Source organism: Carcharodon carcharias, assembly GCF_017639515.1.
Source record: "Carcharodon carcharias isolate sCarCar2 chromosome 39 unlocalized genomic scaffold, sCarCar2.pri SUPER_39_unloc_3, whole genome shotgun sequence".
Classification (NCBI taxonomy): domain Eukaryota; kingdom Metazoa; phylum Chordata; class Chondrichthyes; order Lamniformes; family Lamnidae; genus Carcharodon; species Carcharodon carcharias.
In genome coordinates this window covers 185,840-197,758 of record NW_024470836.1, presented here as the reverse complement: position 1 = coordinate 197,758, position 11,919 = coordinate 185,840, and the positions used below count along the sequence as shown (strand labels likewise).

General features: G+C 54.0%; 1 protein-coding gene across 1 annotated transcript in view; it reads left to right on the top strand.

The window, feature by feature from the left end:
* Nucleotides 1-1,973: 1,973 nt before the first annotated feature.
* The window catches only part of LOC121274962 (myosin-10-like), a 163,330-nt gene continuing 153,384 nt past the window's right edge, over nucleotides 1,974-11,919 (top strand). Inside the window, exon 1 of the mRNA XM_041182334.1 lies at nucleotides 1,974-2,047. Within this exon, the coding sequence (XP_041038268.1) occupies nucleotides 1,974-2,047 (74 nt within the window). The remainder of the gene's footprint in view (nucleotides 2,048-11,919) is intronic.

Below are 11,919 nucleotides of genomic sequence, written 5' to 3'. Positions count from 1 at the left end.
ACGCCCCCCCCTTGCCTCGATCCACGCCCCCCCCTTGCCTCGATCCACGCCCCCCCCTTGCCTCGATCCACGCCCCCCCCTTGCCTCGATCCACGCCCCCCCCTTGCCTCGATCCACGCCCCCCCCTTGCCTCGATCCACGCCCCCCCTTGCCTCGATCCACGCCCCCCCCTTGCCTCGATCCACGCCCCCCCTTGCCTCGATCCACGCCCCCCCCTTGCCTCGATCCACGCCCCCCCCCTTGCCTCGATCCACGCCCCCCCTTGCCTCGATCCACGCCCCCCCTTGCCTCGATCCACGCCCCCCCCTTGCCTCGATCCACGCCCCCCCTTGCCTCGATCCACGCCCCCCCCTTGCCTCGATCCACGCCCCCCCCTTGCCTCGATCCACGCCCCCCCTTGCCTCGATCCACGCCCCCCCCTTGCCTCGATCCACGCCCCCCCTTGCCTCGATCCACGCCCCCCCTTGCCTCGATCCACGCCCCCCCTTGCCTCGATCCACGCCCCCCCTTGCCTCGATCCACGCCCCCCCCTTGCCTCGATCCACGCCCCCCCTTGCCTCGATCCACGCCCCCCCTTGCCTCGATCCACGCCCCCCCTTGCCTCGATCCACGCCCCCCCTTGCCTCGATCCACGCCCCCCCTTGCCTCGATCCACGCCCCCCCTTGCCTCGATCCACGCCCCCCCTTGCCTCGATCCACGCCCCCCCCTTGCCTCGATCCACGCCCCCCCTTGCCTCGATCCACGCCCCCCCCCTTGCCTCGATCCACGCCCCCCCCCCTTGCCTCGATCCACGCCCCCCCCCCTTGCCTCGACCCCCCCCTCGCCTCGACCCCCCCCTCGCCTCGACCCCCCCTCGCCTCGACCCCCCCTCGCCTCGACCCCCCCTCGCCTCGACCCCCCCTCGCCTCGACCCCCCCTCGCCTCGACCCCCCCTCGCCTCGACCCCCCCTCGCCTCGACCCCCCCTCGCCTCGACCCCCCCTCGCCTCGATCCCCCCCCTCGCCTCGATCCCCCCCTCGCCTCGATCCCCCCCTCGCCTCGATCCCCCCCTCGCCTCGATCCCCGCCCCCCTCGCCTCGATCCCCGCCCCCCCTCGCCTCGATCCCCGCCCCCCCTCGCCTCGATCCCCGCCCCCCCTCGCCTCGATCCCCGCCCCCCCTCGCCTCGATCCCCGCCCCCCCTCGCCTCGATCCCCGCCCCCCCCTCGCCTCGATCCCCGCCCCCCCTCGCCTCGATCCCCGCCCCCCCTCGCCTCGATCCCCGCCCCCCCTCGCCTCGATCCCCGCCCCCCCTCGCCTCGATCCCCGCCCCCCCTCGCCTCGATCCCTGCCCCCCCTTTGCCTCGCGCTCGCCACTCTCCCCTCAAAAACCCCTCGGGTTCGCTTCCCCCCCCCGGTTCAGTGCGTCTCGCTGCCGACCTTCCACCTCTTCCCAGCTGCTCTTCCCCCCCCCCCCCCCCCCCACCGCCACCCCGATCCCTCCGACTCCCGAAAACCTCCCCCCCCCACCCCCCTCCTGCCGAGACCGTGGCCTCAAAAGGACCTGACGGCTGGACAGCCGGGGGTGGGGGGTGGAACAGAAATCCTAAGGTCCGCCGCTCTCGGAGCGCGGAGACCCGCTCTCGCCCTCGAGCGAAATCCGCCACCCCTGACCCTTAGTCCGCAGAACTGGCCCCCCCACCCCACCCCCGCCACCAAGGCAGGACAACCCCTCCCATCTCTGTTGATCTCGTGGCCCCCCCAACCCCCCACCCCCCGCCAACTTTGAACTGCCCGATTCCATCGTCTCCCGATCCCTGCGGGGTCGGGGGGCGTCCTTGATCGTGGCAAAGCCGGGTCGGGTCGCGCCCTGACCCCCTGACCTGCCTCCGACGTTGACCTCACGCGGCAGCGGCGGGCTGGTTTGGAGGGCTGGCCGGGCCCCCCGGGGTTGGGTTTGGCTGGTTCCTGTCTCCCTCGGCCTCACCGTCGCCATGGCCTTGGCTCGACGAGAAGGGACAGGTTATGACTCAACGGTGGCGGTTTCAGATCGGAAAAAGCGGTTCGGGTTGGCTTGATGGCACAAGGACTCGGTCGTGGGGGGTGAGGGAGGGTTCTGGGGGCGGGAGGCGTAGTGGGATAGGAGACGAAATGCGTTGGGGGGGCGGGGTGGGAGCGGCTTTATTCTTATGGCGTGGCCCGGTCCGAGCACGGAAGCGGAGACGGAGAATGGTTCTTCGAAAAGGAAACCGGACAGGCGCTGAGTGGGGGGGTTTGTGGGGGGTGGGGGGGTGAAACTCCAACGTGGCCGGAACGGGAGCCAGGTTGCTTGAAACCTTTCGCCTTCCACTCATCGGGGCTGACGCGGGGATGTCGAATTTGAAAGCGTCACGAGAATTTATACTGTAGCGGGAAAGGGTGCGAGGGTGTAAATTGTTGTCATTTTGAAATTTGGGGATTCTTGCATTTTTCCACCTGTCATATAAATTGTTGTGATGCTTTGAAACTTGGTATTCTTTTGTTTGTCCGCCTGTCATGTAAATTGTTGTGATGCTTTGAAATTTGGGATTCATGCATTTGTCCACCTGTCATGTAAATTGTTGTGATGCTTTGAAATTTGGTATTCTTGCCTTTGTCCGCCTGTCATGTAAACTGTTGTGATGCTTTGAAATTTGGCATTCTTGCATTTGTCCACCTGTGGTATAAATTGTTGTGATGCTTTGAAATTCTTGCATTTGTCCGCCTGTCGTATAAATTGTTGTGATACTTTGAAATTTGGTATTCTTGTGTTTGTCCAACTGTCATGTAAATTGTGATGCTTTGAAATTTGGTATTCTTGTGTTTGTCCACCTGTCAGGTAAATTGTTGTGATGCTTTGAAATTTGGTATTCTTGCATTTGTCCACCTGTCATATAAATTGTTGTGATGCTTTGAATTTCTTGCATTTGTCCACCTGTCATGTAAATTGTTGTGATGCTTTGAAATTTGGTATTCTTTCCTTCGTCCGCCTGTCGTATAAATTGTTGTGATGCTTTGAAATTTGGTATTCTTGTGTTTGTCCACCTGTCGTATAAATTGTTGTGATGCTTTGAAATTTGGTATTCTTGCCTTTGTCCACCTGTCATATAAATTGTTGTGATGCTTTGAAATTTGGTATTCTTGTGTTTGTCCACCTGTCATGTAAATTGTTGTGATGCTTTGAAATTTGGTATTCTTTCCTTTGTCTACCTGTCATATAAATTGTTGTGATGCTTTGAAATTTGGTATTCTTGTGTTTGTCCGCCTGTCGTATAAATTGTTGTGATGCTTTGAAATTTGGTATTCTTGCCTTTGTCCACCTGTCATATAAATTGTTGTGATGCTTTGAATTTCTTGCATTTGTCCGCCTGTCGTATATATTGTTGTGATGCTTTGAAATTTGGTATTCTTTCCTTTGTCCACCTGTCATATAAATTGTTGTGATGCTTTGAAATTTGGTATTCTTGCATTTGTTCTGATGAGTGCAAGACAAAAAGCTCTGGCAACGTCTCTCTCTCCCCTCCTTTTCGGTAACATTCAGGTTCTGTGCTCCCGAGCGAGGGTTTGGGAGTAAACTTGCAGGGCTACTTGGAGTGTGCACGCACAGAGGAGTGGGACTGACTGCATTGCTCTGTGCAGAGAGCCAGCACGCGCTCGATGGGCCAAATGGCCTCTGCGAAGACTCGATTGATGTTTTCCAATTTCCCTTTTGGTAGTTGAACGGAGAGGTTTAGGGGGGAAATTCCAGAGCTTGGGGTCCCCCCCCACCTCAGGCAGCTGAAGGCCCGGCCGCCAATGGTGGAGCGAGGGAAGTCGAGGGATGTTCGAGAGGCCAGAATCGGAGGAGCACAGGGATCACGAAGGGTTGTAGGGAGGGAGGGGGTGAGGGAGGGATTTGAACAGGAGGATGTGAATTGTAGGGGCTGGAGGAGGTTACAGAGATAGGGAGGGGGTGAGGGAGGGATTTGAACAGGAGGATGAGAATTGTAGGGGCTGGAGGAGGTTACAGAGATAGGGAGGGAGGGGGTGAAGGAGGGATTTGAACAGGATGAGAATTGTAGGGGCTGGAGGAGGTTACAGAGATAGGGAGGGGGTGAGGGAGGGATTTAAACAGGAGGATGAGAATTGTTGGGGATGGAGGGGGTTACAGGGATAGGGAGGGAGGGGGTGAGGGAGGGATTTGAACAGGAAGTTGGGGAGCCAGCAGTGTGTACCTCCTGCAGAGGGGTCATGTTGGACGAAGAGGAAAGGTTCACCTTGGTCACAGTCACTGCATAACTTCCATAAGAGCCATTTTGGGACTGTTGTGGGGAGGGATTGAGACAAGGATTTCAGAGACAGCAACACAATCGAGGACTTTGGAGAGGGAAGGGAGGTTGGAGATGGGATGGCAGATTTAAAAGGGAGGGGGACAGAAACTGAAGAGTGAGAGTCTCTCCTCCAACGTGGTAATTGCAGAGCTCTCTCCAATGTCATCTTTCAAATGAGACCTGACCCCACCACACAAGTGCCAGGGAAGGACCATCTCCAACAAGAGAGAATCCAACCATCGCCCCCTTGATGTTCAATGGGCATTACCCTCACTGAATCCCCCACTGTCAACATCTTGGGGGTTACCATTGACCAGAAACTGAACTGGGACCAGCCATATAAATACTGTGGCTACAAGAGCAGGTCAGAGGCTGGGAATCCTGTGGAGAGTCACTCACCTCCTGACTCCCCCCAGAGCCTGTCCACCATCTACAAGGGACAAGTCAGAAGTGTGATGGGATACTCCCCACTTGCCTGGATGAGTTGCAGCTCCCACAACACTCTAAGCTCGACACCGTTCAGGACAAAGCAGCCCCGCTTGATCGGCCCCCTATGCACAAACATTCACTCCCTCCACCACCGATGCACAGTAGCAGCAGCGTGTGTACCATCTACAAGATGCACTGCAGGAACTCACCAAGGCTCCTTCGACAGCACCTTCCAAACCCACGACCACTACCATCTAGAAGGACAAGGGCAGCAGACACATGGGAACACCACCACCTGGATGTTCCCCTCCCAGCCACTCACCATCCCGACTTGGAAATATATCGGCCGTTCCTTCACTGTCACTGGGTCAAAATCGTGGAACTCCTTCCCTAACAGTGCCGTGGGTGTACCTACACCACACGGACAAAATCCTGGAACTCCCTCCCTAACAGCGCCGTGGGTGTACCTACACCACACGGACAAAATCCTGGAACTCCCTCCCTAACAGCGTCGTGGGTGTACCTACACCACAGGGACAAAATCCTGGAACTCCCTCCCTAACAGCGCTGTGGGTGTACCTACACCACACAGACAAAATCCTGGAACTCCCTCCCTAACAGCGCCGTGGGTGTACTTACACCACACGGACAAAATCCAGGAACTCCCTCCCTAACAGCACCGTGGGTGTACCTACACCACACAGGGACAAAATCCTGGAACTCCCTCCCTAACAGCGCCGTGGGTGTACCTACACCACACAGGGACAAAATCCTGGAACTCCCTCCCTAACAGCGCCGTGGGTGTACCTACACCACACGGGACAAAATCCTGGAACTCCCTCCCTAACAGCGCCGTGGGTGTACCCACCCCACGGGGGCTGCAGCGGTTCAAGAAGGCGGCTTACCCACCAACTTCTCGAGGGGCAATTAGGGATGGGCGATAAACGCTGGTCCCGGCCAACGACACCCACCTCCCAGTGAATGACATTAAAAGCTTCCCTGGGGCTGCGTGTCTGGAATCGGGACATAACTCGCACTCGGTTTCAATGCCTTGCGTTCTGCTAATATCTATTTCCATTGTAAATCCCTCTGGCCTCCCTTGGCCCTTTTACAGTTCCGCTCATCAGCTGTTCAGTCCTGATTTAGTGTGTGGTTGCGATCAGTTTTAAACGGACAGGCGCAGCTATTCCCACATTGCCTCTCACTGCCCCCTCCCCCCCCCCCCCACCCACCACCAGACGCCCCGAATCATTTGACAGGGCCTGAAGGACGGCTGGCTTCTCAAATCTGGAGGCATCCGTTTCTCGCGCTGTCTACCTCTGACTACGTGGCACTCCTTCAGTACTGGTACAGGGGAGGTGGGTAGCATGAGGGAGTGCTGCACTGTCGGAGGGAGATGGATATACTGTAGGATTTGAGCTCCATAATCCAGGCCGACACTCCCCCCGCCGGTGCCAGTACTGAGGGAGTGCTGCACTGTCGGAGATGCCCTCTATCAGGATGTGATGTTAAACCTGCAGAGCCCCGTTTGCCACGTCTGGTGCTCGCTCCTGCGCTCTGATTTTCTCAATCCTTCTCTCCGTTTCCTGCTCTCTCACTCTCAATCCCATTCTCTGTCCCTCTCAGTCCCTCACCCTCCCTCTCTCGTGCTCCCCCCTCCCTCCCTCCCCCTCTCGCAACACCCACCCTCCCTCCCACTCTCGCTCCCCCCATCCTCCCTCCCTCCCTCGCTCCGCCCCCCTCCCTCGCTCCGCCCCCCTCCCTCGCTCCGCCCCCCTCCCTCGCTCCGCCCCCCTCCCTCGCTCCGCCCCCCTCCCTCGCTCCGCCCCCCTCCCTCGCTCCGCCCCCCTCCCTCGCTCCGCCCCCCTCCCTCGCTCCGCCCCCCTCCCTCGCTCCGCCCCCCTCCCTCGCTCCGCCCCCCTCCCTCGCTCCGCCCCCCTCCCTCGCTCCGCCCCCCTCCCTCGCTCCGCCCCCCTCCCTCGCTCCGCCCCCCTCCCTCGCTCCGCCCCCCTCCCTCGCTCCGCCCCCCTCCCTCGCTCCGCCCCCCTCCCTCGCTCCGCCCCTCCCCTCTCGGCCGCCCGCCCCCCCGACCCCTCCCCTCTCGTCCGCCCTCTCTTTCTGTGTCTCAACATAAAAATGCGGAGCAGGACTAGGCCACTCGGCCCCTCGAGACCTGCTGCACCATTCAATAAGATGGCGGCTGATCCGATTGTCACCTCAACCCCACATTCCCCCCCTTCCCCGTTAACCTTTCACCCCCTTGTGAATCCAGAATCTATCACCCTCGGCCTTCAAAATATTCAAAGTCTCTGCTTCCACCTCCTGTTGAGGGAGAGAGTTCCAAAGACTCACCACCCTCGGAGAGAGAACATTTCCCCTCCTTTCTGTCCTAAATGGGCCACCCCTTATTTTTAAACAGTGACCCCCCCCACCTCGTTCTACATTCTCCCACAAGAGGAAACCTCCTCTCCGCATCCCCCCCTGTCCAAGACCCCTCAGGATCTGAAAGGTTTCAATCAAGTCGCCTCTCACTCTTCTAAACTCCAGCGGATACGAGCCTAACCTGTCCGACCTTCCCTCATAAAACAGGCAGCGCATTCCTGGTGTTAGTCTGGTAAACCTTCTCTGAACTGCTTCCAAAGCATTTACATCATTCCTTAAATAAGGAGCCCAAAACTGTACACAACACTCCAGATGTGGTCTCACCAGTGCCCTGTACAACTGAAGCATAACCTCCCTACTTTTGTGTTCAATTCCCCCTCACCATAAATGATAACTTTCTATTAGCTTCCTAATTACTCGCTGTACCTGCACACTAACCTTTTGTGACTCATAAACTAGGACACCCAGATCCCTCTGTACCTCAGAGCTCTGCAATCTCTCACCAGTTAGATAATACTCTGCACACTAACCTTTTGTGACTCATGCACTAGGACACCCAGATCCCTCTGTACCTCAGAGCTCTGCAATCTCTCACCATTTAGATAATAGAGGTTCATGAGAACGATCCCAGGAATGAAAGCCTTAACATATGAGGAACGTTTGAGGACTCTGGGTCTCTACTCGATGGGGTTTAGAAGGATGAGGGGGGATCTGATTGAAACTTACAGAATACTGAAAGGCCTGGATAGAGTGGACGTGGGGAAGATGTTTCCATTAGTAGGACAGACTAGGACCCGAGGGCACAGCCTCAGAGTAAAGGGAAGACCTTTTAGAACAGAGATGAGGAGAAACTTCTTTAGCCAGAGAGTGGTGAATCTATGGAATTCATTGCCACAGAAAGCTGTGGAGGCCAGGTCATTGAGTGTATTTAAGACCGAGATAGATAGGTTCTTGATTGGTAAGGGGGGTCAAAGGTTACGTGGAGAAGGCCGGAGAATGGGGTTGAGAAACTTATCAGACGTGATTGAATGGTGGATCAGACTCGATGGGCCGAATGGCCTAATTTCTGCCCCTATGTCTTTTGGTTTAAGCTTTTTTATTCTTCCTGTCACAATGGACAATTTCTGATTTGCCCACATTATACACCATTTGCCAGATCTTTGCCCAACCGCTTAATCTATCTAAATCCCTTTGTAGCCTCCTTATGCCCTCTTCACAATTTACATTCCCACCTACCTTTGTGTCATCAGCAACTTTAGCCACCATTCCTTCGGTCCCTTCATTCAAATCATTTCTATCAATTGTAAACAGTTGAGGTCCCAGCGCTGATCCCTGTGGACACCCCTCGTCACAACCAGCCAATCCAGAAAAAGACCCATTTGTACCTACCCTCTGCTTCCTGTTAGCTGAGCCAATCTTCTATCCATGCCGATATGTTACCCCCTACACCACGAGATTTTATTTTCCACAATAACCTTTGGTGTGGCACCTTATCAAATGCCTTCTGGAACTCTAAGTACAGCACATCCACTGGTTCCCCTTTATCCAGAGCACATGTGACTCCAAAGAACTCCAATAAATAGTTTCAACATGATTTCCCTTTCACGAAACCATGTTGACTCTGCCTGCTTACCTTGAATTTTTCTAAGCGCCCTGCTATAACATCTTTAATTATAGCTTCTAACATTTTCCCCACAGCAGATGTTAGGCTTACTGGCCTGTAGCTTCCTGCTTTCTGCCCCCTTTTTGAATAAATGACTGACATTTGCTATTTAACAATCGAATGGAACCTTCCCTCAAATCGAGGGAATTTTGGAAAATTAAAACCAGCGCATCAACTATCTCGCTCCCCATTTCTTTCCCGGCCTGAGGGTGAAGTCCACCTGGACCTGGGGATTTGTCAGTCCGCAGCCTCAACAATTTGCTCAGTATCGCTTGCCTGGTGATGGTCATTTTTCCAGAGTTCCTCCCTCCCATTTCCTGATTTACAGCTATTCCTGGGGCACTCCTTGTGTCCTTTGTAGTGAAGACCGACGCAAAATACCCGTTCAATTCATCTGATTTTCCATCATCAACTCTCCAGACCCACTTTCAATTGGACCAACGCTCAAATCTCTATAGAAACTCCCGCTATCCGTCTTTATATTTCTAGCTAGCTTTCTCTTGTACTCAAATTGTTCGCTCCTTATTAATCATTTTGTCATTCTTTGCTGTCCTTCACATTCTGTCCAATCTTCTGATCCGCCACCCATCTTTGCGTATCTATATGATGTTTCTTTCAGTTTGATACTGCCTTTAACTTTTTAAATTAACCATGGATGGTGGGCCCTCCATTTGGGACTTTCCTTTCGCATTGGAATGTACCCTGTGTATTCCAGAAAATCCCCTTTAAATGTCTACCACTGAACCTCTCTTGACATATCCCTTAACCTCGTTTGCCAGTTTTCCCTTTAGCTAGCTCTGCTCTCAAGCACTCATAATTGTGTTTATTTCAAACACTAGTCTTAGCCCCACTCGTCTCTCCCTCGAAATGAGTGTAAAATTTAATCATATGATGATCGCTGCTCCCTAGGGGTGCCTTCACAATGAGGTTATCAATTAATCCTATCTCGTTGCTCAATACCAGGTCTGGTATAGCTTGCTCACTGATTGGCTCCAGAATGTGTTGGCCGAAGAAATGTTCTATGAGTTCCTCAGCTACCTCAGCCCATCTGATTTTTACACGCCACGTGTCGATTAAAATCACCCATGATTATCAGCTTACCTTTCTGACAAGCTCCCATGACCTCTTCCTTTATAACTCCGTCCAACAGTGTAGTTACAATCAGGGAGCCTGTGCACCATAGAAACTAGGAGCAGGAGGAGGCCATTCAGCCCCTCGAGCCTGCTCCCCCATTCATTATGATCATGGCTGATCATCCAACTCGATAGCCTGCTCCCGCTTTCTCCCCCATATCCTTCTAACCCTTTCACCCCCAAGAGCTATATCCAACTCCTTCTTGGAAACATACAATATTTTGGCCTCAACTACTTTCTGTGGTAGCGAATTCCACAGACTCACCACTCTCTGGGTGAAGACATTTCTCCTCATCTCCGTCCTAAATGGTCTATCCCATATCCTCAGACTGTGATTCCTGGTTCTGGACTCCCTCCACCATCAGGAACATCCTTCCTGCATCTACCCTGTCTGGTCCTTTTAGAATTTTATAGGTTTCCATGAGATCCCCCCCCTCATTCTTCTGAACTCCAGCGAATATAATCCTAATCGACTCAATCTCTCCTCATATGTCAGTCCCACCATCCCAGGAATCAGTGTGGTAAACCTTCGCTGCTCTCCCTCTATAGCAAGAACATCCTTCCTCAGATAAAGAATCAGTTTGGTAAACCTTCGCTACACTCCCTCTATAGCAAGTACATCCTTCCTCAGATAAGGAATCAGTCTGGTAAACCTTCGCTACGCTCCCTCTATAGCAAGTACATCCTTCCTCAGATAAGGAATCAGTCTGGTAAACCTTCGCTACACTCCCTCTATAGCAAGTACATCCTTCCTCAGATAAGGAATCAGTCTGGTAAACCTTCGCTGCTCTCCCTCTATAGCAAGAACATCCTTCCTCAGATAAGGAATCAGTCTGGTAAACCTTCGCTGCTCTCCCTCTATAGCAAGAACATCCTTCCTCAGATAAGGAATCAGTCTGGTAAACCTTCGCTGCTCTCCCTCTATAGCAAGAACATCTTTCCTCAGATAAGGAATCAGTCTGGTAAACCTTCGCTACACTCCCTCTATAGCAAGAACATCCTTCCTCAGATAAGGAGACCAAAACTGCACACAATATTCCAGGTGAGGTCTCACCAAGGCCCTGTACAATTGCAGCAAGACATCCCTGTTCTTGTACTCGAATCCTCTCGCTATGAAGGCCAACATACCATTTGGCTTCTTTACCGCCTGCTGCACCTGCAAGCTTACCTTCAGCGACTGGTGTACAAGGACACCCAGGTCTCGCTGCACCTTCCCCTCTCTCAATTCATAGCCAGTCAGATCATAATCGGCCTTCCTGTTTTTGCTACCAAAGTGGATAACCTCACTCTGATCCACATTATGTACCGCGTACCACTCCCACAAGTCACTTTATGCTTTATTTTCATTCCTCATCTGAACCCAAACCACTTGGGTTTCCTGAACAGAGATAATGCCTCACTAACGTGCGAATACCACCATTAATTAACTGAGCCGCCCCTCAACCTATTCCTAATGTCCCATCATTTCTAAAAGTCACGTACCCTTCAATATTCAGCTCCCGATCTGTGTCATTCTGTAGCCACGTCGCTCGAATAGCTATCAGACCATACTTATTTATTTCTACGTGCTCTCTCAGTTCATCTATTTGGTTTCAAATGCTACGTGTGTTTAGATACAAAGCCTTTACTTTTATCCTTTCATTATTTTTGTAGTGTCCGGTCTGACCTGATTTACTGTTGGATTTGGACTCTCTGTCCCTCCCTGTCATGGTCTGTTTATCAGTCCCTGTCTCTCTCTCTCTCTCGCTGCCCCCTCTCTCTCTCTCTCTCGCTGCCCCCTCTCTCTCTCTCTCGCTGCCCCCTCTCTCTCTCTCTTGCTGCCCCCTCTCTCTCTCTCTCGCTGCCCCCTCTCTCTCTCTCTCGCTGCCCCCTCTCTCTCTCTCTCGCTGCCCCCTCTCTCTCTCTCTCGCTGCCCCCTCTCTCTCTCTCTCGCTGCCCCCTCTCTCTCTCTCTCGCTGCCCCCTCTCTCTCTCTCTCGCTGCCCCCTCTCTCTCTCTCTCTCGCT